The sequence below is a fragment of the Juglans microcarpa x Juglans regia genome, chromosome 2D (assembly GCF_004785595.1).
Source record: "Juglans microcarpa x Juglans regia isolate MS1-56 chromosome 2D, Jm3101_v1.0, whole genome shotgun sequence".
NCBI lineage: Eukaryota > Viridiplantae > Streptophyta > Magnoliopsida > Fagales > Juglandaceae > Juglans > Juglans microcarpa x Juglans regia.
Genome location: NC_054596.1, coordinates 40,291,199 through 40,317,396, shown reverse-complemented (window position 1 = coordinate 40,317,396; position 26,198 = coordinate 40,291,199). Strand labels below are relative to the sequence as shown.

General features: G+C 35.9%; 3 protein-coding genes across 16 annotated transcripts; 1 reads left to right on the top strand and 2 right to left on the bottom strand.

Annotated features, from left to right (window-relative positions):
* Window positions 1-4,248, bottom strand: LOC121248945 (protein ASYMMETRIC LEAVES 2-like). 4 transcript variants are annotated; one of them, XR_005937553.1, is made up of 3 exons: window positions 3,435-4,248; window positions 1,248-1,948; window positions 1-91 (listed from the first exon to the last, which is right to left on the bottom strand). XR_005937553.1 is itself a non-coding variant. In XM_041147570.1 (2 exons), exon 2 carries the CDS (start codon window positions 1,931-1,933, stop codon window positions 1,298-1,300), a length of 636 nt encoding a protein of 211 aa, XP_041003504.1. In that variant the 5' UTR covers window positions 1,934-1,948; window positions 3,435-4,246; the 3' UTR covers window positions 1,120-1,297. The 4 variants fall into 4 exon arrangements, 3 of the variants coding, with proteins under 3 accessions (XP_041003504.1, XP_041003505.1, XP_041003506.1); XM_041147570.1 differs by lacking the exon at window positions 1-91 and having other exon boundaries at window positions 1,120-1,948; window positions 3,435-4,246; XM_041147571.1 differs by lacking the exons at window positions 1-91; window positions 3,435-4,248 and adding an exon at window positions 2,751-3,428 and having other exon boundaries at window positions 1,120-1,948.
* Window positions 4,249-6,768: 2,520 nt separating this feature from the next.
* Window positions 6,769-24,587, bottom strand: LOC121248942. Of its 11 annotated transcripts, none has more exons than XM_041147563.1 (8): window positions 24,312-24,587; window positions 19,088-19,155; window positions 18,455-18,944; window positions 9,595-9,758; window positions 9,384-9,471; window positions 9,149-9,260; window positions 8,210-9,031; window positions 6,770-7,150 (listed from the first exon to the last, which is right to left on the bottom strand). In XM_041147563.1, the coding sequence occupies exons 3-8, from the start codon at window positions 18,625-18,627 to the stop codon at window positions 7,079-7,081; spliced, it is 1,431 nt and encodes a 476-aa protein (XP_041003497.1). In that variant the 5' UTR covers window positions 18,628-18,944; window positions 19,088-19,155; window positions 24,312-24,587; the 3' UTR covers window positions 6,770-7,078. The 11 variants fall into 11 exon arrangements, 6 of the variants coding, with proteins under 6 accessions (XP_041003499.1, XP_041003497.1, XP_041003494.1 ...); XM_041147560.1 differs by lacking the exon at window positions 24,312-24,587 and adding an exon at window positions 23,663-23,675 and having other exon boundaries at window positions 19,088-19,306; XM_041147564.1 differs by lacking the exon at window positions 24,312-24,587 and adding an exon at window positions 19,307-19,359.
* Window positions 10,797-18,449, top strand: LOC121248941 (protease Do-like 10, mitochondrial). The gene is made up of 8 exons (XM_041147559.1): window positions 10,797-11,245; window positions 11,814-12,059; window positions 13,150-13,345; window positions 15,109-15,368; window positions 15,779-15,906; window positions 16,837-17,040; window positions 17,363-17,413; window positions 17,829-18,449. The coding sequence occupies exons 1-8, from the start codon at window positions 10,849-10,851 to the stop codon at window positions 18,069-18,071; spliced, it is 1,725 nt and encodes a 574-aa protein (XP_041003493.1). The 5' UTR covers window positions 10,797-10,848; the 3' UTR covers window positions 18,072-18,449.
* Window positions 24,588-26,198: the final 1,611 nt, after the last annotated feature.

Genomic DNA, 26,198 nt, shown 5'->3' with positions numbered 1-26,198 from the left:
AAAAAAAAAAAAAACCAACTCTCTCTCTCTCTCTCTCTCTCTCTCTCTCCCTAAATCTTCTTTCGAAGCTGAATCCTTCAAGGTCCAAACCCTGCATGTGAAAGCAAAAGAAAAACAATTAATTAATATTAACGATATATAGAATATATTTTCGAGTTAATAATTAATATATTCCCGAGTTAATTAAATATTCCTAAATAATATATAAATGCACAAAAGGGATGTAAACCGAGGGTCAATTGTATGAGACACTGAAATGGCAGTACTGAGTATAATATTGTCACACAACCGTGCGTATTGTAGGCTGTATCATCATAAAGAAAAAAGAGTACTGCAGAGTCTGGAGTCAGGTCGCTGAACCACACAGTCTCAACTGATCAGGACAATAAACTAGTCATGCGCGCGCGGATACATTATTTCAGAGCCATATTTTCTCTATATGTACATGATATTATACAGCTAGCTAGCTAATTGTTTGGTAGGTTTTTGGTCAACACCTCAACAGTACTGGAATTTGTGTCTGCATATTTTAATTCTTTTTTTCTTTTAAGAGATCGAGAGCTCAGTCGATGATCCCACGTTGTTGTATTATATATGATATCATCAGAAGATCGAGCTCTCTAATACATAAATAATTCATGTTAACTGTAAGGAAAATTGTTATTGCAAACGAATTTGCGCATCTGATATATAAGACATTTATTTAATAAAACGGTCTAAATTATAGATAAAAAATAATTTTTATGAGATAAATGCTTTTCTATTCTCTCGAAAGTTTTTTTTTTTTTTTTTTAATAAAAAATATCATGTAAGTGTAGGTACGCAGTTTAGTATACCAAACCGCTTATAACTAGTAAGGCTCTAATTGTAACTCTAGTTTCAACCTTAATTTGTATCAATTATATATATATATATATTAATTACATAAAAAATAGCATAATTTCAGGACCCTAATTCCAACATTAAACTAAAAGTAACCCACCTTTCTTTTCTGCCTTGCAATCTAAATAAAAAGGGTCAGAAGATAAAAAATTTAGTCATAACTCGTGATAAAACTCCCACACTAGCACCGAAATAGTTATGATCATAGGATAATTACCATAATAATTAATAACAGTAGATATAATTGTACTAGTATCATTAGAACTACTTTTGTTATTACCACAATAACAATATGAAGGATAGCATTAATAATTAAAACATCGATTCATGTCATGATTATCGATCGTAAGAGTTTGGACATGTACCTATTATGGGTTTGGGCAAGTTTTTTTTTATCCATGGAAGTAAAGAAACTCTAAGAGGGATCAATGGTGCGTCGGTCGTCCCCAGTAGCAGTCCTAGGTTGCTGAAACTGACTCAGTTGCCCTATGCTTGCCGAGACGTTCATGGCTAAAAGGCTTGCATCATAGTTGTTTCCCGAATCAAAGCTCCTTATCATCTGTTGCTGATCCCTCGGAAAGAACTGGTGATGGTAGTGATGGTGGTCGCGGCCGGCACCGATCAGATTAATCCCTAAGTTCTGCTGGTGGTTGTGATTCGTGGCGGCAGCGGCCGCGGCGGCGGCTATTAGGCCGTGGCTTGTGATGCCCAAGTTTTGGTATTTGGAGAGTTCAGATTTGGCGCAACTGAGGTCCATCTGGAGTTGCCGGAGTTGGTGTTGGAGGAGAGAGATGACTCCCACGCAGCCATAGACAGGGTCCCGGAGACGCATGTCAGCCTCATAGGCGAGAGAATTCACGGCGTCCTCGCGCTGGTGTGGGTGCAACTCGTTCAGAAGCTTGGTCACGTTGCTTGCACCAAACACCTTGTGCACGTTTGCGAATTTCTGGGGCTGGTCCGGGGGGAAATACGGTGCAAAAACGCACTCCGGCTGGCATTTACGCCTCAGAAACTTGCACGCTGCACATGGAGAATTCGATGATGATGCCATGCTCCGCTTTCTCCTCTGCAAATCAAACAGGATCCAACATCAAATGCGACAATAGTATAAGAAGGAAAGGTCGTTAGAAATTCAAGAAAACTAAAAAAGTGATCTTTATATGTGAAAGAATTTTTGTTGTATAATTATTTCATGATAAACAGAAACCAGAAAGCATCAAGCTTGCTTTGAGATTATGAAGTGAAACATGTCGAGGATTTGAATCTTGGGGACGACGAAATAAGAGGGAAAAAAAAAAAATTGAATAGATCAGATATTCCAGTAGATCAAGAATTTCACCAACTAAATTTGTTTAACGATAAAAGGGGAAAAGAATCCCAAAAGATTGCAGAAAATAATTGACAGGCAACGACATGATGACAGTACTGCGATTATAATTGTAGTGTCTAAAAGGGTAAAGCATCACAAAGTTAAAATCTGCAAGATGATCTTATACCAAGTAAATATTAGAAAAGATTATAATTTTCCCTTAAAATATGATACAAAAGGGATTCAAGCATTATAAGGTGACGGCCGGTCTTATAAATGAGAAATAACTTCCGAGTAAAAATACAGTTTGTCAATAAAAATAGGTATGAGATATATACTCTTGCAGGATCTGTAGTAATGATACTGATTTTCTTTCCTGATTTGTTTTCAGAAGGAATCAAAATGAAATGTTCTCGGTTTTTCGGCTAGAGTTTAAGAGATCTGGCTAAAAGGTGAAGGTACGTATATACATGGTCAAATTGCATAAATCAAGCAACTACACCAAAGAACCCATGAATAAGATACTATACATATCAGGCTATATTTCCATTTCTCTCACCAATCAGAAACCCTAAACCAGCGGTGGAGATACAAGGCTGTACTTCAGAATAGAAAACGGGGCTAGAGAGAGAGAGACAGAGTGAGAGGGAGAAAAAAAGGAGAGAGAGAGAGAGAGAGGGTCTGAGTACCTTAGTAATATTGTAGTGTTTGGAGAGGGATCGGCAGAAAGCAATGGGAGAAGGAAGAAAGATGGATATATTTTGTGTAAACGTATGGAGGGATTGGATCTCGCGAGGAAGAAAGCTTATGTATATTTCACTTTTTCCTATGAAAAGTTGGGAAGCAAATCTTTCTTGAATTTCATAGAACTACGCATATTTTACTCCAATGTTCCTTAAAAGATATGAGACTTTTAAGAGAGGTTTTGATGGGAGAGCTTGGAATGAACCAACGCAGAATACTACACACGATATCATACTCGATTCTATTTGTATATGTAGTAAAAGAAGCAAATGGCTATAAAAAAAAAAAAAAATGAAAGGGAGAGATGGGAAGAGAATAAAGAGTTGTCTGATTCTGACTGAGGTGAGATCTCGGAATTATGGAAGAGTCTCCTTCCCCACCTCCTCTAATTCTTATTCCCTTTGGTCTTGGGAGTACTACAATATATAATAACATTAAAAAAATAAAAAATAAAGAACAAAAAGAGAGGAAGAGTAGTCCTCGATTTCTTCGGTCAAACCTTTTTCTTTCTTCAAACTACTGATACGCTATTATTGATATTGATGATGATAGTCGAAGTGGGATGGATAATCTGCTAAAGCCCTAGGAGCTTTTCTCAGTCGGCTCCTCCTTTTTCCCCTTCCCTGATTCGGTCTTTCTTGGCTGTACGTCCTTTGAACAGACTATAACATCTCTTTCCTCTTTCTATTTCCTTGATAGCCTCCTTTTTTCCCTTTTGTGAGGGAGCTTTTCCTTGCTAGTTGAGAATCGAGACCCTGGCCTAGCTCCTTTTAAGCCGATTGAAGTAAGAATATTAATACTAGATATCCAACCTTCTTGTTCATGCAAAATCTGTCTTCTTTTTGGCGGTCTTATCGCTTCTACATTTCCGCCTGAAAAACAAATGGCAGGGATCACGCATATAAAGATGATGATGGTCACAGACTCACAAGGCAGCAGCTATAGTCCTGAGAGAGAGAGAGAGAGAGAAATAAAAGAGAGAATGTCGTCTTTTGAGCAGATAGTGGTGGGTGAGAGAGGTAATATCGGCTAGGCGGGGGAAAGTCCCCCAGAAGCAGAGGCTAAGGAGACGCGGAGAAAGCAAACACACAGCGTGAGTTAGACTCGGAGAGAGAAGGGGAAGAGTGGCTGCTAGCTAAGCTTTGTGGGTTGTTCTTATAATTATAATCACCGCCATTTATATATTTTTGAGGCACAGACGCACACTATTATCTTATGATCAGGGATATTTGTTCGTAGTAGATATGCTTGTGTTTTGTGGTAGTTGACATGACCCATCTTGACAGTACGAACAAGTCTAGCTATGGGCGTAGCATCTTTCTTTCTTGAGTGTTTTTAGGCTTTCAGGTTGTGCTTTCTGTCGCCTACTGTCTGCCCTACTCTCTGTATTACAATCAATTTCTTTTTTCTTGCATTGAAAAAGGAAAAACCCTAGTTTCTTTTGCCTTCAATTCCTTTGGAGCAAATTAATTTGTTTGTCTTCCCTTTTTGAGCCAGTTTTTAGGGTTCCATACCTTCATCAACTTTCAAAGGGTAAGTTGGATATTTCAAGCTGGAGCTCCAAGCAACAATCGAATTTCATTCATTGTCAGTATAAGACAATAACAGGGGACGGACAAGACATTCTCATGATCATGTTTAGGTATATGTCTAGAATTTATGCACAGCCTTATAAGTTACCGTACACAAATGGATTGGGATCATGCTTGCTTTAATTTGTAAATTCAAGAAAAGATCGTTCCTTTTTGTATTGGCCGGAGTGGTCATTTATTAACAATTAAATTTCATGATTCTTCCCAAAAGAAAAAAAAAAAAAACCCATGATTCTAATTTAGGTCTATCAGTACGTATGTAAAATGAATATTTATAATAAATTATTTGTGATGAAAATTATTATTTGTAATTAAAAAAATTTATGAAAATTATTATTTGTAATTAAAAAAATTTACTTTAATAAAAAATAATTATTTTTACAAAAAATATAACTAATTATAAATAAATAATTTTCTTATAACGTACGTGCCAAATGAATATGGATAGAATAATTAATATTTATAAAATTTTATTATAAATATTTTTACAGTCAACTAATGTATCATTTCATTTTTCTCTTCTTTTTTTTTATGTTTTTTATAAAAGAAGAAGATCAATATATACTTCCAATTTATCAAATATATCAACAAAATAATTTCTCACTTTTTCTAATATATATTCTAGATCAGAAATATTGCAATGAGGGAATTAACTCGATCGTTTGACAATTATCCTAATATATTTTGTTCCCTTATCGCAAATATAATTGTCAAATGAATGGTTCTAAAACAATAATAATTAACAGAATAAATCCGCTCGAAGATTGCAATGTTTAGATGATCTGTAGCTGTCAAATCAAAGTTGATGATTTCAAGGAGGATTCGACTGGAGAAAGGAAGGCCTTTTCATGATGACCTTCCGTCTCAGTTATACAGATCTAGAATATTAATGGAAATAGTAAGAATTTCCAATTCAAGAAAAGTTTAATTAAACCATATTCATACATTAAAAGAAGTAGTCAAAATATTACAGCTTAATTAAATCTCCGTACGGCCTTCTGTGGGAGTCCGACATTTTTGGCTTTATCATAGCCAAACATTACCCTATCATTAAAACAGATAAATATTTTGATTTAAAAACCTTAACAATCCCAGAATATCTAATTACTCCGAGCAGATTTGTAACTGTGCTGAGGTAAAACCAAGGTCGATCATTAATGGGTACTAAAAGAATTAAGGAGAAGACTATCCCATTCCTAGTTCCAACCACAAGCCCACATTTTTTTTTTAAGAAGATAAAAGACGATATCTTAATTTTATTGATTGTCTTCATTTATGACGAGAGAAAAATCGTGATTACAATAAGATATTTAAGAGATATAAATCAGTAAAAAATTAAAATTCAAGCATCAAAATTACTGAACAAAATATCAATATCAATGAAGTACAGGGTAAAACCACAAGCCCACATTTGATTCCTATAACTTCATACATATATAACTTTTGTCTACTTCTATTTGGCGCTTTCAAAAGCTTACAAAACACAACTTAGCTAAGTAGGTGCATCTCTTTTTTCCTAATTATAAAAAAGGTGCTTAATTTGTATTCCCTTCCTATTTTTTATTCTCCTTGACCATTAGAGTCAGTGTTGAACTAATATACCGAATGGTGCATTTAGATCTGTAGGATTAGAGCAACCTATGGATATATAGATGGGATAGGGTGGGAATTATTCTTAGGAACACTAAGATTACTCTATCCTCTTTACTGAACTGGAAGGTTTCTTTTGTTAAAAGAGCAGCTAATTAGTAGTACTTCTGCTCATCAACTTGCAAAATCTGCTCTATTACTACCTCAGGATGTAGTTGACCTGGTTGCATGTTAGTCCACAAATCTTGAATTCTGTAACTCTTGATTAAGTTTAATGAAGTTTATCATTTCTTAAACAAAAAAAAAAAAAAAAAAAAAAAGATCTGTAGTTTTTTTTTTTATTAATATTTAAGAAAAAAATTGCAGAAATGCACTGAATATTTGTTTGGTAGATCTTTCGGTCTCCGTACGTAGAAAGGTCTTATATCGAATGATATGGTGGCTATATTTTTTGTTGTCAAAGAGAATAATTTTAATTATTACCACAGCTTTCTGAAAATGAAGCTAGCTAGCTAGCTAGCTAGCGCGCTGAACAAGTCAACAAGATCATGCTAATTAATTGGCTACATATCTTTTCTTCTTGGAGTTAGGCCGAGCCAATTCGCATTAATCAAATACATTATGGAACAATGAAATGACATTTCTTTTGTTTAATTACGTACATGACCTTCCTGCAGTCTTGAATGCATAGAACTTTCTTTCTGATCAAAGAGATGAGAGATACATAAATATTATAATAACTTGGGCGTTACAGGAGATCATCATAGAAATCATCGATTCGCGATTGATTGCAAAGGAAAACATTCTTCTGATCATCCCGGATGGAAAACCGAAAAGGAGATAAGTAGGAAGAAAAATTAATATATATGATGATTGCCCATTGATTAATCATCAATCGCTCTCTCACTCCTTTGCAATTCTATTTCAAGAATGGCTGGCAAAGTCGTTTTCATGAAGCCAGCTACTCTCTGCCGGATCTTCTTCCCGGAACAACACCGTGATGACTGGAATTAGAGCAATCTCGCTTTATCTCCTACACTTGATGAGTAGGCATATATATAGTGCATGAGATCTAGTTGATAATTTGATAATTAGAATATAAACATGCATGCAGGATATTAATTACAAGAATATATATATATATATATCCTGGTTTGAAGTCCCACGCATCAGTTAATATCTAGCTGATGATGAAGATAAAAGTTGCATTATTGAGTGGTATTGCCAGAAATCCTCTGCATCATGTGGATATTCATGCCATTACATGGTTTGATTAATTATGGGTACTATAACGTCTAATTTTTGTAATTTTTCATGATCAGTTTGAATATTTACAAGATAATAGTTTTTTTCTTTATGGTATATAAGATCAGACGTTGTTTAATTAGTACTGGTCAAGATAATTTTTTTTTCCTTAAAAATACAAACAAATCTATAAATTAGGCTAAAGCTGTACAAAAGTTCGGCAGTCATTAGAAAATTAGCGGAAAATATACAAAAGTTGAAATCATATATATATATATATATCATACTTTGATAATTTTAACTGCTTGGTTGAAGAGATATATAATATATATATATAATATTATTTCCGAGAATATATAATTAATGGTAATGATCACATTGATTGATCGGTTCTTTTCTGGGGTAGATGAAAAAACTTGTGTGTAAATATATTGCCACATGCATGCATCTGGTAATTGCCAGTCGAAATTCAACCAACTGTCAAACTGCATTTAAGTGAATTTAAGAATTCTGGGCTACTGTAACATGTATGGATGGCTGATGGCTCCACCACAAATCGTCTTCAACATTACAAAATTGATTAAAATGAAATTTATACGTAATTAGAAGCTCAACCCTCTATTCGGATTATATATGGAAACAAATTACTATATATATATATATATATATATAGCAAATGAAAGAAATAATATTTTTTTTTTTTTTGTTGAAATGAAAGAAATAATATTAAATTGGTTAAGAGGATCAATATTTATATATATGTAGTTTAATTAAAAATTTCTGCTTTCATTTGGTCCAATATTATATATAATTAATAAAGATAAGTAATAATGTAAAATCAACATACCCCTTGTTTCATAGCCATATCCAATGAGGTGGTCTTGGACTGCATCATCCTTCCAAAGCCAGAGCTTTGATCTGCAGCCTTATTATTGAAACCTCGAGATTTTGGCTTTGATTCTCTTCCTTCAGCACCTGATTTTCTGGCATTCATTACCTTATCTACCATCCTACTTCCCAGGACATTTCCTGTTAATGTAGTCCTTCCTCTTTGAGCAGTCACATTATTATTCCCTTGGCTACTGTCAGCTTGCTTGGATTCCAGGACTACTTTCCGACCCCTCGTTACGCTTGGTGAGCATGATTGTCTCCTTGGATTTGCAGGGGGGTCTGATTTTTGCTGAACTGGAAGTATTGGGTTGGCTGGACGACCCCTTGTAGCTGAGATTGAACGATCATTATCTGTTCTTAGATTAGGAGGTGTCTCATTGGAAAAGTCTGGAATTTGAGCTGTAATTCTCGATCTTACTAGAGGCGACACGCCTCTAGTACTACTACTACTACTACTTCTAGGCTTTGTTTTTGGAGGATCATGAGTTGCTGTGTTTTTGGAAGGGTTTGAGGTGAGGATTTCTTTTTGGTTGGTGGATTTTGCTATGTTGGTTACCATATTTGTTCGCTTACTCATGACATCGGTCACTGGTTTTTGGTTTGTAATAATTGATGTTCCTGTGGTGGTGGCTTTGGTCGAAGGTTGATCAGTTGATAAGATTCTTGGTCTCTGGCTTGGAGTGGTGGATCTTTGGGGGACTTTTGGAGTTGGACGTGGAGATTTTGGTCTTCCATTGATATTGCTTGCCTTTGGTGCCTCAAAATTGACAGCTCCAAACTGGTTGCATGGTTGTGGCACGTTCAGTTCAATATCAAAATCTCCATGTTATAAATTACAATGTGTACAAGCACAATAATTAGTTCTCTCTCTCTCTCTCTATATATATTTACTTACCCGTGAAACAGGTTGGGTGATTGGTATCTCCCTTTGAACGACAAGTTCAGGGGCTGTTGCAGCTTCCATCTCCAGAGATGGGAACAATGGGGTTGCTGGTGGTGTTTTTAACCTGTCATGCATGCATTCACTTATATATATATAGAGATCAACTAATTAAGTATATACCAAGGAAGTGAAATATATCTTTGACACACACATTAAGACTATGATATTGCATGCATGGTTGGCTTACCAGTCATAATCATTTTTCCCATTCTCAGCAAGAAATTCAAGCCCGGGTCCTTTCTTTGCAGATGGAATCCTATAGAATGGATAAGTTCCTGTATTTTGATCCCTTTTTTTTAAAAAAAAAAAAGACAGAGTAGAACTTGCAAAATCCGACTGAAAAGACAAGAAAAACAAAACAAAAACAAAATCTATATGAAATGAAAGCGGATACGTACCGGTACTACCTGCAGATAAAGCAGCATGAGATTCAAAGTCCTCAGAAACAGGCTGAAGGAGGTTGAGGATGCGTTCTTTGTCACGCTTATGCAATTCCTTGAATAGAACCAGTTCTTCATGATCTTTCTCCTTTCGCCCATAAATTGGAATCCCCAAGATCCTCCTGCCATGACCACCTCCTAATTTACCATTCATGATTTACTGATCTGATTTCTCTTTTTAATCCTCTAGCTAGCTGTTGAAAGCTGAGATCATTTATAGAAATGAAATATAATTATTTGATGGGTTAATGTTTGGTTTTTCTGGCAAATGCATGTGAAGATCAAGTACTGATCTGCTGATGATCTGATCTAGAGCATTATATATATATATATATATATATATATATATATATGCATGCAGGGAGATCAGGACTAGTCTTAGGCCTGCAATTTCATCCGCATATATGCATAAGCCAACATATTAGCAAGTAGTGGAGAAATTCCCAATGTATTTTGGGTATAAAAATTAATCAGATTCTTGGGTGTGCACATTTGGCATCTTTTGGGGATTGATCACCACCTAATCTTCTACCATTACTTTTAGCCAATCACATCAATCCGGCCACCCAAGTCCAACACACAACTCCTCCCAATCGAATTGACCACTAAAACAAATTAAAAACAAATAAAACAATACTTGTAGTAGTACTCATCATCAGGATCTCCCGGCCCCAACTATATACCCCTTTAGCTAATGATCTTTCAGCCTCTTGGCCCTAATCTGCTTTCTACTCTCATGATCTCCACACTCCATTTCTCTTAAAAAATAAAAAAATAAAATAAATTATCTCCCATTTCCATTACAATATTATAATATATTTAGAGATCATCATCAAAATTCATTATCGATATTATTTAAACTCTAAATATCCTTAATAATCACTATTAATTTATGTTTCGAGTTAGAGTGTCAAACGACAACCTTAATATTTTAGAAACCATGTTAGAAAATGAATGGTAATCATAGGGATTATTAAAGTATAATATCCTCAAAAGAAAATCTTAAAAATTAGAATTGAATTCGGGCCAGGAGATATGAAAATAAAGCATTATTTTCCCAGCCCATAATGTAATCTTGGCCCAAATATGTCTGGAGCGAAGCCCATAACAACAGTTGTTCCATGGGCCCAATGTTTAAGCCCCTACTTGAAACCTACCTTTGTTCCCTCCTCTTTGTTCTGCAGAGAGAGAGGGAGAGGGGGAGAGCTGAAAATGATACTGGGTTCGAATCTCCGTACGATTCGACGGCAGTTCTTCTCTTTCTCCTCCTGTGTTTTGCTAAAAGCTAATTGTTCTACGTCTTCTATCATCGACACCAGTCGTTGCGCGTATCGAACTAACTATAGCAATGAGATTGAGCCGTGTTCTTCTTCATTTGTGACCGCTGCGCACCCGCTCAGGAATAGCAGAACTGCAGTCCCGAGATCCAGGCCACGATGGGTTCGAGCTCGGCAGCAGCTAAGCAAGATGGCGGTGGACACGGATACGGATGCGTACTCGGCAATAGAGCTGGCATTGGACTCGGTGGTCAAGATCTTCACGGTGTCCAGCAGCCCCAACTACACCCTCCCCTGGCAGAACAAGTCCCAGCGCGAGTCCATGGGTTCCGGTACACCCCTCTTCCCTTTCCATACTCGTTGTTTCTACCTCTAGCAGCACTGCCTAAAAAAAAAACACTCCTTTGAAGTTTCTCTCTTTTGAGTCTTGAAATGTGCACGATTGCGTAAATGGGTTGAAGGGGTGTAATTGTTGCCAATTGAGTTAAGCTTAAAAAAAAAAAGACGCCCAATTTAATAATGCACGGTGTTGGCATGGCTTTCCCTACTGGGATTGCAAAGTTACCAAGATTTCGGAGTTGTTTAGGCTTCAAGGGCGTAATAAGTAAATGAGCTGAAGTTTTAACTAGAACCTATATGCCTTAAAGAAAGGTTTTATCTTCTGCATTCATCTCCCGGAAACTTGAAGCGTTAAAGCTGCAAAGGGTTAAGGTTATTGTGCTGGGTTTTAACTAAGAAATACTTGGAGTTACTTGTAATCTTCATGCTAGTAGCATACGGATAAAGCCAACTAGGATCTTTTGGAACAGTATAATTTTGAAAACTTTTTGCTTTGGTTTAGTTGTTGTTTACTTGAATACGGTCTTTTCGAACTAAACTCTCTCTATGATGGTAATGTAGGGTTTGTAATCCCTGGGAGAAAAATTCTTACGAATGCTCATGTAGTGGCTGATTACACGTTTGTACTCGTAAGAAAGCACGGCTCTCCTACCAAGTATAGAGCAGAAGTACAAGCTGTTGGTCATGAGTGTGACTTAGCTATTCTGGTTGTTGAAAGTGAAGAGTTCTGGGAGGGTATGACCTTTTTGGAACTAGGAGACATCCCTTTTCTACAGGAAGCTGTTGCCGTTGTTGGATATCCTCAAGGTAACGCTATTATTTATTTTGTTCTGTATAATTCTTGTAATTTATGTCATCTGTTTTGTGATGAATGGTCATGTGTCCTAACCTTGAACAAAGTAGGCCCTCATACAGGACAGGCTTTATGTGAGACATATTCACATAATCCTGCCTGCTGCATGACCTTTCTAAATTAGGCAGTGTTCTTTAGATCATTGGGCATCGTCTCTAATTTATCTTGCTTCCTCTCTCATTTTCTGCACTAATTTTGACAACTAGCCTTTTTAGTCTGACGCTACATTATGATTGTGATGATGAGATGGCAATGGTGATCAATATGCTTATTTTGTTCTTTTTCAGCTAAAGTTTTCAACTTATTTGAGATCATCAGTGCCTAATATCACTCAAATGAGCACCTTTGGCCAATCTATGGATGTTTTGCCTGCATTTTACATTTGGCTTTCTTGATAATTCCTTCAAGGTTTCCATTGGAACTGAACCACGCGATCCTTTATATTAAATGCATGCATGTATGTATTTGTGAAACCACCGGAGCTTTGATAAATGTGGAAAGATGGTTGCGCACCTCAAGTATTTATTTTTTGAAACTCTTTAACACTGTATGACTACTCATTTTGGTTTTTTTATTGCTAATTTTGAAGATTTTCCTCTTTTTCTTTTTATTCTGTCTTTCTGGTTATTTGTATCTCATATATACAGTGTGTGTATTGGGGCAATACCATTTTTTATCATTTACAAATCGTAACTTAAAAACAAATTATTCACCAGCTGACCGAAACCCTCTGCAAGGGTTAGCATCCATAACTTTGCCTTAACCCCATGTTTCACCATTTTGTTTGGAGACAAATTTTAAGCTTGTATCTTTCCTCTCTGTTTAGAACTATGAGGTTGAAACAAAATTTAAAAAGATATTATATGTATATATATATAGAAAATATAATATGTAAATATATACACCATCCTATATATATATATATATTATATGTATATATACACCATACGTAGATTGTTCCAAGTGTCGTTCATTGTAATGAAGAAATGATGGAAATTTACACCTCAATTCCCAAGTTTGGCTGATGTTTTAGCTGTCTTACAGGTGGGGACAACATTTCTGTTACTAAAGGTGTTGTTTCCCGGGTTGAACCCACACAATATGTACATGGTGCAACCCAGCTGATGGCAATACAGATTGATGCAGCCATCAATCCAGGGAATAGTGGCGGTCCCGCAATCATGGGCAATAAGGTTGCTGGCGTAGCTTTTCAAAACCTTTCAGGTGCAGAGAATATTGGGTGAGTTTTAAATTGTTCAGTATCAGCCTTTATCACTTCTGGTGATAGGGCATGTTCATATATCACTTGCAATGAGATGGCTACCTCTCGGTACACTCAGGGGTTGTTTGGGAAGTTGATGAGATATACTTATCTTATCTCAAAACTTCTCATAATTTCCTTCCCAAACATCACTCAAACATAAAACACTTTTTAATTTCGAATCTTCAACTTTTTCATCTAATTATTACCTAATCATTACAACTTTCCCAAACTTCCAAACAAAACACAAAAACAATACAACTTTTTCAAATTTCAAAATAAAAATTATATTCAAAAATTATATTCAAACAGTTTTTTAACTTTATAATATTTTTATTCAACTTTTTCTCTCTCATTTCCCAAAACCAAATAAAACATCTTAACTCAAACCATTTAACTACTATTCATAGAATTCTCATTTCATCTCATTACCCAAACATGCCCTAAACCATTCTACTATTCGACCTTGTGTTGCCAAATTTGGGATGTCTTGGGTTCTGCCCAAATCAGTTCATGACTTGTTATTCAATCTGATGGGAAATTCAGGAATAAGGAAACTTGATCAGTTTGGGAAGTTGCTCCTCTACGTTTGCTTTGAAGAGGAATATAGGAATGCTTCATAATGACCCATCAAAGATATATAAAAAAGAAAAATCGTTCTTCAGATTATTTTTCTTGTTTTTATTTTCATGCCCTTGGCTCTCCTCTCCTCTGTATTGCTTGTAATTGGGCTGCATCCTCCTTGGTACCTTTAAATGAAATAATTAAAATTGTAGAAAAAGTCGGTGGATGTGGTCTCAGAATTTACTGAAGTCTTGCCACTTTTATTTCCTATTATATACTACCCCTAGCTAAAAAATTTGATGCCAGGAGTGTCTTTTTTTGTCATAGACTAAACCAAATTTCATCCTTGTTATCCTTTCAAAACCGTCAACATGTGACAAAGGTCCTCTGCCTTTTTATTTTAATAGTTGTAAATATTCGATATAGTTTGCTTGTATCACTGATTTAAATTCAATCTATACTAACAACCAAGTAAGTCTAGGTATAAAGTATCCCTATGAATATTGGAATTTTAGTAGAGAATTAAAAAAAGGTGCTTATGTACCAAAAAACACATGGCCTATGATTGGTTTCAGCTAGTAATATATTAACCCTCTCCAAATAAAACGTCTTGTGAGAACTATTCTCTCAAAATACAGCACAAATCTTCAACAGGTCGATTGCTCTCCATTTAGAGGTGTTGGTTCCATCTCCCTCTGATGGGCAGTTCTTGGAACTCTTCTTCCTCTTCCTAGGTTAAAAGCTTATGGTTTGCCACCTCTTCCAAATTGTTCTGCATCAAGAGAGTTTGAAATCATTATAGTCCACCAACTTTTTATTTTTGATTGGTAAACAAAATTTTTTTGATCACAAGAATAGGCAAGAGCCCAACTATACAGGACATATACGAGATAGCCCACCAACATATGAAAGTTAGTTGAGATATCAGTGTGTATAGATTTAGACTATGGAAGTATGATATATGTGGGACTACACCATTCAGATTAGTAGAAGATAATTGTTGTTTGGAATTTAATTTAATAGAAACTTGAATGAGATCGAATCAGCAGGCAAACAAATATAGGCCAGAAATTATCGCATATATGGTTTTTTGTAAAGTTGAGATATTTTTTTTCATGATTCTAACCATTTCAAATGATTATCTATTGCTAACTTTTTCTTTATGTTGGACTGTGCAGTTATATTATTCCTGTTCCAGTAATAAAGCATTTTCTTTCTGGCGTGGAACAAAGTGGAAAATATGTTGGGTTCTGTTCTCTGGGTTTATTGTGCCAGCCTACTGAAAATGTACAGCTTCGAAACCACTTTAAAATGCGCCCTGAAATGACTGGGGTACTTGTGAGCAAAATTAACCCTCTTTCAGATGCCTACAAAATCCTGAAAAAAGATGATATTATCCTCGCATTTGATGGTGTGCCTATAGCAAATGATGGAACAGGTACTCTATTCATGATAAGTTATACTACCTTAACATGCGTGATTCCTTTGATTTAAAAGGGTCTTTCATCTTTGTCTCTAATCAGAAAAAAGTAAGAAAATTGCTAATTCATTTGCTCAGTAAAATAAATTGACTACCACTATAAGAAATGTAATACCTAGATGCATCCTCACGGAGGGGATTCCTTGGGCAAAGAACTGCATATGTATTGTTTCAGTGGCATCCCTTCCTCCAAAGTGGGAGATGAGAGGAAGATTGATGGTTTTGCTTGCAGTAAAATATGTTTGTATAAATGATGTTTTTCCTTTGTTTTTTTAAATATTTAGCTTTTGTTCCTGGTCATTTTTTGGATATATGTGATTTATTCTCTTATGTTCATGATATGGTATTGAGATTTGCACATCATGCAGTTCCTTTCCGTAACAGAGAGCGGATAACATTCGATTATCTAGTGTCGATGAAGAAACCCGATGAAACAGCAGCAGTTAAAGTCCTGAGAGATGGTGAAGAATCTGAATTTAGTATCACCCTTCGACCTGTAAGTCATTTTGCATCGATTTTATGCTTAAGACCCATTGCTTGATCCTATATAAATAGACAAGAAATAGGAAGGTTGCTTTCTTGAAAGCAGCAGCAGTTCCTCCTAACCACCCCCCCCCCCCCCCCCCCCCCCCCCCCCCCCCCCCCCCCCCCCCCCCCCCCCCCCTCTCTTCGGATAGGTAGATTGACCATTCCTCTTGCATTTACATCATTCTATCACCCAAAATATGTATCTTTCTTAAGTTCAAAGTAAGGATCTTCCCTAGTGCAACCATCTAAACTAAAGAAAGCTGCTCTCAAGGGAGCCTTGCTCCAAATTTGCTTCAATGGATAAGTAATTCTGTTCAAAATCAAGAGAGCCACAACATGTCACAGGTTCGATTCCCCTGGAATCAAACTACAATTTAAGTGGGAGGCCATAGCGGTGGGTTGCTGTGCTAGTCTCTCCAGGAGTTTAGGTTTCCGTGGGTGAGTCCTAAGGGCTCTGCCGTGGTTTCATGAAGTTATTTCTGTGGTTTCATGACTGCCAACCAGAGTTTGGTCATATGGTTTCGTGTAGCCAACCCCTAGTTGTTAGAATAAGAGTAAGGTTAGATCCGTACTCCATAATATATCACATAAATCACTAGAACTTTGAAGTTAATTAATTCTGAAAATATTTCAAATGAGTGTGATTTCAAAATATTGGAGTAGTGGAAGAAAAAAATATAGTGAAAATGTTTTGTTCCTGGTCCTAAATTGGGAGGTTGTTTGCTATCTGGAACTGGAGGGTTGTTTTGGAATAACATTGCTGCAATTATCTATGGCTTTGTTCTCCATGGACGTAGTGTTCACCATTTCATCGTATTCATTTAACGGTCTGTCATGCAACTACTCTCTTCATGCAACTGAATTTTCAGTTTTTTTTTTTTTCCTTTTTTAATTGCAGTTGCAGCCATTGGTACCAGTTCATCAATTTGATAAACTCCCAAGTTATTATATATTTGCTGGTCTGGTCTTTGTCCCGCTTACTCAGCCTTACCTTCATGAGTATGGTGAAGACTGGTATAATACCTCTCCACGTCGGTTGTGTGAACGTGCACTCAGGGAATTGCCAAGAAAGGCTGGTGAACAGCTTGTCATCCTTTCTCAGGTTTTCATGCTTCTTAGTTTGAATAAATCGGAGTTTACATATATTGTAGTTTTTTTTATATCAGTCATATAGATGAGTTACTTACCAGAAGAAAAAATGGAGTCATATAGATGAGTTGCTATCAATAAAAATAAATAAATAAATAAAAAATAAAAATATCCAACATTATGCTGTCCTTCAGTTAAATCAAACATCAATTTTGGTAGAAGGGGATAAATATGATGCTTGGTGATGTGTGCTATACTTTCAGATTACATTTTTGTGTATTGATTTTTGTAAGGTACAGTAGTACGCTTTTGGTGACGTGTGCTATATTGTTCAGGTGCTGATGGATGATATCAATGCAGGATATGAACGTCTTGCTGAGTTACAGGTGCCTACATTTATCTTGTTCATATGTCAGTTAACTTGATGGCTATCTGTGCTATGTTCTTTACACACCGGTGAAAAGAAATAAAAAGACGTGCAGACAAGCTGTATAGAATAAGCATTGGCTGTGATCTTGATTTGCCTTAAATCTCCTATGTTTGAACTCCAAAGTCAATCTACTGATAATGATTATATGATAAGGTGTTTCTTTGAGAACAAAGTCTTTTGTTCGTAAGTGCAACACTCGTAGAGGTGACTTTTGGAGTAGGAGATTTATGGTACATACTGATGTTATGAGCGGTTGCTTTCTTTAATGCATACTTCCTGGTAACATAGAAACAAAGTCAACTTGTAATTTATGCCATATACGTGGTTACTGGTTTAGTGTATGCTGAAAGATGTTAATTTATGTCGTGCAGGTCAAGAAAGTCAACGGGGTAGAAATTGAAAACCTGAAACAGTTTTGTCGGCTTGTGGATAGTTGTAGGGAAGAGAGCGTGAGGCTTGATTTGGATGATGAAAGGGTCATTGTATTGAACTATCAATTAGCAAAGATTGCCACCTCTTCAATTTTGAAGCGCCACAGAATACCTTCTTCAAAGTCCAGTGATCTTATTGACGAAGATAACAGCTTGGAACTGGGGTTGGCCTGCTCAAGCTGAGAAAACCATTTTGGCAAGTGGGATGACCAAGCAATCCAGCTGGCCTGCCTGGCTGAGTCTTCTTCAGATATATTCTTAACAAATTGAAAAACCAGCTATTTAGTTAGCCTTCGACTTTATAGTTTTTATATAGCATTTTTCAAAGAAAGAGAATAGGATGTAAGGGGTAGCAAGCTCAGCTCCTTTTTCCAATGTACAAGTTTACTCTGGATATAGTGATATCTATATCCCTTGACAAATTTTGGAAATTTCGGATAGGGATAGGCAGTACAGAAAACTTGAATTGGTCAAAAGTAACCTAGGTTTTTTCGGTTGAGAATATCTATATTCTTTTTACCTATTCATATATAATAAATAACATTTATGTATGAATCGATACATACGAGTGCACTCCTCTGTACATGTGCTCCATTCTAGCTTGGCTTGCCATGTACAGAGCCAGAGTAAACATACAGGCTTGAATCAAGGCCACCTGCCACATGTATAATGACGAGATTTTAAAGCTTTTATTGTGACGAGAATTATTTAGGTATTGTCCAAGCAAACTCCTGATCATTTTCTCTACTGCAGTTCATCAGAGTTATCATTACAAAAAAAAGTAGCGTTAGAATATTGCATATCATGTTAAATGAATGCAATGCAAGTTCTGAGAGTGATAGCTTGTCCTCTAGGAGATCAGTAGACAATTATCTGCAAATTGGATACAACAAAGAACCCAAAAGAGAAGTGCATAGCAGAAATAGATACTCAAAACCAGTCAGGAAGGCAACAAGAGGATACAAGCTGCACTACAATGTGGCAAACAGCTGGCTCGCCCCCCCGAGGAATTGCCTGGTGTTGCCCGTACTAGAAACTGTCATTCTTGAGTAGCCACTGGGTTTATATTAACGTAACAATAATAGATATAAATTAGTGAACCAGATTGAGATAACCCTCTCTCCAATAAATCCATCTCTCTCTCTCTCTTCTTTTCATGAAAAAATAAAAAAGAAAATGAGACAGTTCATGGGTCTTACCCGAGTAGATTTATAACATGATAACTTTGCCATCCTACCCCGAGTAGAAAAACAGAGATCTTTGTTTACTTATAAAAAAAAAAAAAAAAAAAGGAAAAAGAAAAAAAAGAGATCTTAACAAGTTTAATTTACAAGCATCAAGAATCATACGAGGACACCCTAATAACACTTTCATGAAATTTCAACTTCAATTATCAGGCAGAACAAGTAATAATTCACCTGTTACACAAATAATCAAGCTTATAATAAAGCAATACAAGAGCCAAGTATCTTGTAAAATTGCTAAAAACAGATAAGCAAATGAAGAAAAACAGAGAACTTAAGAACTTGAGGGAAGAAAACTGAATTACTTCTCACCAACTTAACTGTCAACTACCAGCTTTACTAGTAGGTGAAACCCTTTGTTTGGCTTCACGGGATTTTAGTTCCAATTCCTCTATGTGATTTTGTATATTCCAACACCCCCCCAAGATGAGAATGAATGTTGATCATTCCTATCTTGCAAATAAGATGATAAAAGTTGAGAGATCCGAGAGGTTTGGTTAATATGTCTGCCAGTTGATACTTGGATGGAACATGAATGATTTTGATGAGGCCTTCTTGTAGTTTTTCTCAAACAAGATGGTAATCTAGTTGGATATGTTTTGTTCTTTCATGATGAACAGGGTTTGAGGCAATTTCAGATGCAGGTTTGCTATCAGTATAAAGTAATGCAACTTAAGAATGAGTTATTTTTAAGTCAGCCAAGAGATAAACCAGCCATTGAAGTTCACAAGTTGTAGAAACTAGGGCCCTATATTCAGATTCTGCAGATGATTTACTAATAGTAGATTGCTTCTTTGACTTCCAAGATATGAGAGAGTCTCCTATGAAAACTGTAAATCCAGTGACACTTCTTCTAGTGTCAAGACAGCCCCCCCAATCACTGTTTGAGTAAGCCTTTAGGTGCAAGGAAGATGCTGCAGCTAGAAAAATTCCTTGACCTGGTGTAGCCCTTATGTATCGAAGAACTCTTTCAGCAGCTTGAAGATGCATGGTGCTAGGATTAGACATAAACTGACTGAGTGTTTGTACTGAATAAGCTAGATCAGATAGAGTAGTCTGCCAACAAGCCTTCTGTAGGATGTAGGGTCAGGTAATGGTGGAGAAGAGTCATTTTCAGTTCACTTTAGAGTTGACTCCATAGGAAAAGCCATTGGTTTGCAACCAGAAAAGCCACTGTCTTGTAGAATATCTAGAGCATACTTTCTTTGACACAAGGTAATGCCCTTGGCTGTTCTAGCCACTTCAATACCCAATAAATATTTCAACTCACCCAAGTCTTTGATGGTCAAGGAATCATGTAAAAATTTCTTTACAGTAGCTATGTGCTCTATGCTATCAGAAGCAATGATAACATCATCAACATATATCAATAAAGCCATAAAACTAGTTGAAGTCTGTTTTATGAAAATGCTAGAATCTAACTTGCCTTGAGTAAAACCAAACTGAAGTAATGATGAAGACAGTTTTGAAAACCACTGCCTTGAGGCCTATTTCAGACCATATAAACTCTTTTTGAGTTTACAAACTCGAGGATCATTAGGGGTTGAAAACCCTGGTGGTAATTGCATATACACTTCTTCATTCAAGTCTCCATGCAAAAAGGTATTTTTTACATCAAGTTGATGTAAATGCCATTGTTTTATTGCAGCAACAACAAGTAAAACACGCACAGTTGTCATTTTTGCAACATGAGAGTAAGTGTAAAAAAAATCAAGGCCTTCTTGTTGAGTATACCCCTTTGCTACTAATCTAGCTTTGTACCTCTTAACTATACCATTAGTTTTGAATTTCACATGATAAACCTATTTGCAACCTATTGCAATTTTATTTCGAGGCAAAATGACAAGATCCCAAGTTTTATTAAGTTCAAGAGCTTTTATCTCATCTACCATAGTAGTTTGCCATTAAGGGTGTGAAATGGCTTGTTTGAAAGTCTTGGGTTCAAAAGTAGATGAAATAGCAGAAACAAAAGTTTTGTGTTTAGGAGATAATTTGGAATTAGAAAGAAAAGATAGAATAGAATGAAGCTTACCAGAAGAAAAGCAATTGAGAGATGCATGAGATGCTGAAGCTATTTTAGTCATATTACCACAATAGTAATTCTGCAAATATGTAGGTAAATGTTTAATTCTTTCAGACCTTCTAAGATTATTAGTTTCAGGATTTGCAGAATTATTAGTCTCAAGATTTGCAGGATTATTAGTCTCAGGATTTGCAGGATTATTTAGCATTATTGAAGAATTGTTTGGAACTGTTGAGTATTAGACTTGAGGAAAATCAGGAAAAACAAAATGTGTATGAATGGTGTTTGGAATAGAAGGAAAGATTGATTCATGGAAGATCACATTTATGGATATAAAGGTTTTGAGAGTGAATAGATCAAGGACTTTGTATCCTTTTATGTTGGGTGGATAGCCAAGAAATAGACATTTTGAAGCCCTTGGTTGGAACTTGCCTCGATCACTTGTGATTGTACTTGGAAAGCACAAGCAGCCAAAAACTTTGAGATAGTTATAATTTGGTATTTTTGAAATAGAAGGTAATATGGTGTCTGATTATTGAGTATAGATGAAGGAGTACGATTGATAAGATGTGTGGCAGTTAACAAACGATCAGTCCAATAAGACAATAATGGCTTTGACTAAAACAAAAGGACTCTAGCTACATTCAATAGGTGTTGATGTTTTCTTTCAAACCTACGATTTTGCTAAGGTGTTTCAACACATGATAATTGATGTATAATGCCATGCTCTTGATAAAAAAAAAAAAGGCATATTCAACTCTTGACCATTATTTGTTCTAAGAGTTTGAATATTTGTGTTAAATTGAGTATGAACATAAGCAATGAAACTAGTAAGTAGAAACCGAGTCTCTGTTTTTGCTTTCATAAGAAATAACCAAGTGAACCTTGTGTAATCATCTACAATTGTTAGAAAATATCCATAACCAGAATATGATGGAGTAGAAAATGGACCTCAAATATCACAATGAATCAATTGAAAGGCTTTATTTGAATAACTGTTTAATATAGGAAAATGTAGCTTCTTTTATCTAGCTAAAGGGCAAATCTCATAGACATGATTGTGAGTAGCTTTTACAGAAGAATCAAAAGTACTGATGATTTGTATTCTTGCAGGTGGAAGATGTCCTAATCGAAAATGCCATATATCAGAATTGACATTACAAGTTTCAGCTAAAGAAGTAGAAGGTGAAATGATTGAATCAACATTGTTTGTTTTAGCAGAGAAATTTTGTAGATGATATAAAGCAGATTTCACTTCAGCAAGCCCATTCATCTTCCATTTGCTGAGGTCTTGCATAATGCATTTGGATTGGAGAAAAAACAATCCAATTGAATTATCTTTAGTCAATCTTGAAGTAGAAATAAGATTGATATTAAAAGAAGGGACATAAAGAGCATTATGTAGGATTATATCATATGAAAATTTAACATTTCCAGTAAAAATAATGGGAACAGATTGGCCATTTGGTAGGTGAACTTTAGAAGGTGTACTAAGTAAATTGATGGAATCAAAGAATTGAGGAGAACATATCATATGATCTGTCGTCCCAATATCAAGAATCCAAGTAAAGTGATTCTTTGATAATGAAATTGTATTACAAGAAGAGAATTTACCTAAGGTAGAGGCAACATTAGCTGTTGCACTAGGATTAATATTTGAATTGGATAGGCTAGTAGCAAGTGTAAGCAGATTTTGAATTTGCTCTTGAGAAAAAAACATGTTGGGAATGCTTGAATTCTGCTCCAAAGAAGAGACATTATTTGCAATGGGCAATCTTGGAACATTTGCACCTCCAGATGATGTAGAAAGAAGTCTTTTGCCTCATGGACCCTTCCATCGAGGTGGATAGCCAATTAGTTGAAAACACTTGTCTGCTAGGTGGCCAGAATATCCACAATGAGAACATGTCACATCTGTTTTGCCTCTTGGCTTTGTGAATCGAACCCCATTTGTTGATGCTAGTTTTGATGGTTGTGCAGCAATCATAGCATGTGAATCAAGAGGAATGCCAACTACATTAGTCAAGGATTTTTGGCTTTCTTTTTGCAATAGCAAAGAAAAAATTTTGCTCATGGAAGGTAACGGAAACTGAAGCAATAATTGGCTTCTCATAACTGAATAAGAATCATGCAAGCTAATTAAAAACTTCATTACATAGTCAGATTGTTGGCGATCAGTGAGGTTCTTTAGAATGTTACAGGAACATCTATCAAGATTTCCACATTTGCAGCTTGGAATACGACGATAACTAATGTATTCATCCTACAAAGTCTTGAATTCACTGAAATTTTTAGTGACAGATTTTGATCATTGAGAAATGGAACTAAGAGACTTTTCCAAAGTAAAAACCCTTGGACCATCACTTCGAAGATATCAGGTTTTGAGCTCTTCCCAGCTCTCAAATGCACTTGTAAAATAGAGGAGACTGCCACAAATTTCTTTGGCAATAGAATTCATCAACTAGGATAACACAAGATTATTTGCTCTTAGCCAAGCAACTTGAAACCTAGGATCATCAAGATTAGGTTGAGCCAAACTTCCATCAATGAAAGCAATCTTGTTTTTCACAGTGAGGGCAATGGAAATAGATCGACTCCATGCAATGTAGTTCTCACCAGTGAAGATTTCTGAAACCAGAAGAGATCTAGGATTATCAGAGGGATGCAGATAGTAGTGACTTGATGAATCATCAGGGGGATTTGACATAGAAGGAGAAGGATTTTCCATAGGAGAAGGATTTGTTATAGAATTAGAAGAATTGGCCGCAGAAGCAGAGGGACTTTCCATAAAAGTAAAAAGAATCAAGAAAGCAGTGGAAGATTCTTCATTCTAGATGATACCATGTAAAATTGCTAAAAACAGATAAGCAAATGAAGAAAAATAGAGAACTTAAGAACTTGAGGGAAGAAAACTGAATTACTTTTCATTAACTTCGTAGTATTGATAACTATACAAATGGATCTATTTATACACTTGTGATTGATTAACATGACTATACAATGCTTGACATGTGGCCAACTCAACTTATCTGCATAACTAACTTAACTGTCAATTAACAGCTTTACTAGTAGGTGAAATCCTTTCTTTGGCTTCTCGGGATTTTAGTTCTAATTCCTCTATGTGATTTTGTATATTCCAACATATCTGGAGTATACCTGTAGGATGGAAAAACGCGCCCGACGAAAGAGTCAAATTCCAAGCCAAGGGACGGGCCATCCTTGCGAAACACTTTCTTTAGAATGTAGTCTGGAGTTTAAAGATCCTGAATAAGAAGACGCGTTTTTTTTCTTGTAGCATTCCTGTTCTCAGCCGTAGTCCGGTAGATGGGTGCATGAATAATGAAGACAAAAAACTCTTCATGGTCCGCACCGAAAGATTCTTGGCAGACCCATTCCGTCTGTTAAGAATCCGATGGCTCCTAATTGGAAAAGAATTCGACTGTACAATCATTTCATTTTCTCTATTATCGAACCTGTTTGTATGTCAATCCCAAGGCGGCGGCATAGCCTTCCATTACCTGTTTTGTAGGATACTTATCCTCTACGGCAAACAAAATTATGTTAGGCTATCCGAAGACCAAATAGTGCATTAAACATTAAAATAACAGCAGATCAGAAAGGGGGAGAAAGAGCAAGAGAAGTTATGACACTATAAGGGAGGGTGGGGAACGTAGTACCTGAGTATAGCTGTTCAAGAGATTGAATTTGTAAAAACGTTTTCCTTTTCAATTTCATATGTATCTTCCCTATTAAGCTTTGTGGAAAAGTTGTAAGTAAACTCCAAACCAACCCATTCACCCACTTTCTCACTCAATTTAACAATGCTCCATAACAGGTGCACGATATATGAAAGTAGAAAACCATGAAAGGGAATTGAGAGAGCGCATATGCAGACAGATAATCGTAGTAGGACAATTAGCAAGATAACATGCCCCTTCACTTTCAGCCTATCTGCAAGACCGCAAGAGAATCACATAGAGACAGAGAGCGAATGCCCCCAGGAATAATCGCTCCTGGAAATGGGGACTGAATCAGAGAAGAGACTTCGCAATAGAGTCGAGACAGACAGAAAAGCAGATGATGAATATGGGAGAGTTGTCTAAACTCTCGAAAGTTGCCATAGTGAGAGAGAGAGAGAGAGAGAGAGTTTTACCCAAAAAAAAAAAAAACAAATATGTTTTGAAAATGAATATCCATACTGGCTTCCTTCCTATTGGGCCCAACACCATTCTTTTAGCCCTAATTGGGAATGAGGGAATGGGCCTCATCTACTATACTGAGAGTATAAAATAGGTGGCCAAACCCAAGTCCTGAATCTTCAGCTACAACGAGAAGACCTTTCTCTCCTCTCAGGCTGAAAACTCGGGGAACAAAAAGTATTTGTACATGAGCCTATTTTGAATTTTCTCAAAAATCGAAAGAATGGTAAAAACAACTCAAGTTATGTTTGGATCAATTAATGAAAAATTTGATTCAGCTGTCTTGCATTGTACATTTTTTTGTTATTTTTTTTTTCTCTCTTAGTAGTGTTTAGTGTAGGATTGCTGAATAGAAAAACTCTTAATAAATACAACTATATTAAATTATTAATTGAGAAATATTATTTATCATCTCCACAGCACGTATCAACATCTGATTTATCATTTTTATTATTTTATTTAAATACACATATTTACACGTCAATATATGTGTATTTAAATAAAAATATAAAAATGATAAATCATATATTAGTGTGTGATGTTGGAGATAATAAGTATAATTTTTCAGTTATTAATAATGTTAGATCACCCGGACAACATATACTCTACAAGTCATAATGGAACACACACTATACGAAGAAACAAAATGGTATATCCCAAACTTCAACAAAATAGCTTCTCGTTGGTTGAACTTCCTCAATAAGCACAGTAGTGTTATTAAACATTCAAACAATGAGCATACTCTACGAATCGAAAACAAAATGCATGTCGATAAACATGTTACAAACCCAACCACAACCACAACGGTGCGCTGGAGACAGACTGGGCTTCATTGGAATTTAAG

What these genes read in the sequence shown, in the direction of transcription:
- LOC121248945 (XM_041147570.1), bottom strand. Translation starts at nt 1,933, where the DNA reads ATGGCATCATCATCGAATTCTCCATGTGCAGCGTGCAAGTTTCTGAGG.
- LOC121248941 (XM_041147559.1), top strand. Translation starts at nt 10,849, where the DNA reads ATGATACTGGGTTCGAATCTCCGTACGATTCGACGGCAGTTCTTCTCT. An exon ending in TATAGCAAATGATGGAACAG is followed by an intron (nt 15,369 to 15,778) that starts GTACTCTATTCA and finishes CACATCATGCAG; the next exon opens with TTCCTTTCCGTAACAGAGAG. An exon ending in TTAGTATCACCCTTCGACCT is followed by an intron (nt 15,907 to 16,836) that starts GTAAGTCATTTT and finishes TTTTAATTGCAG; the next exon opens with TTGCAGCCATTGGTACCAGT.
- LOC121248942 (XM_041147562.1), bottom strand. Translation starts at nt 18,627, where the DNA reads ATGATCAGGAGTTTGCTTGGACAATACCTAAATAATTCTCGTCACAAT. An exon ending in ATGTACAGAGGAGTGCACTC is followed by an intron (nt 9,759 to 18,454) that starts GTATGTATCGAT and finishes TGGTCATGGCAG; the next exon opens with GAGGATCTTGGGGATTCCAA. An exon ending in ATATGGCTATGAAACAAGGG is followed by an intron (nt 7,151 to 8,209) that starts GTATGTTGATTT and finishes CATCAAGTGTAG; the next exon opens with GAGATAAAGCGAGATTGCTC.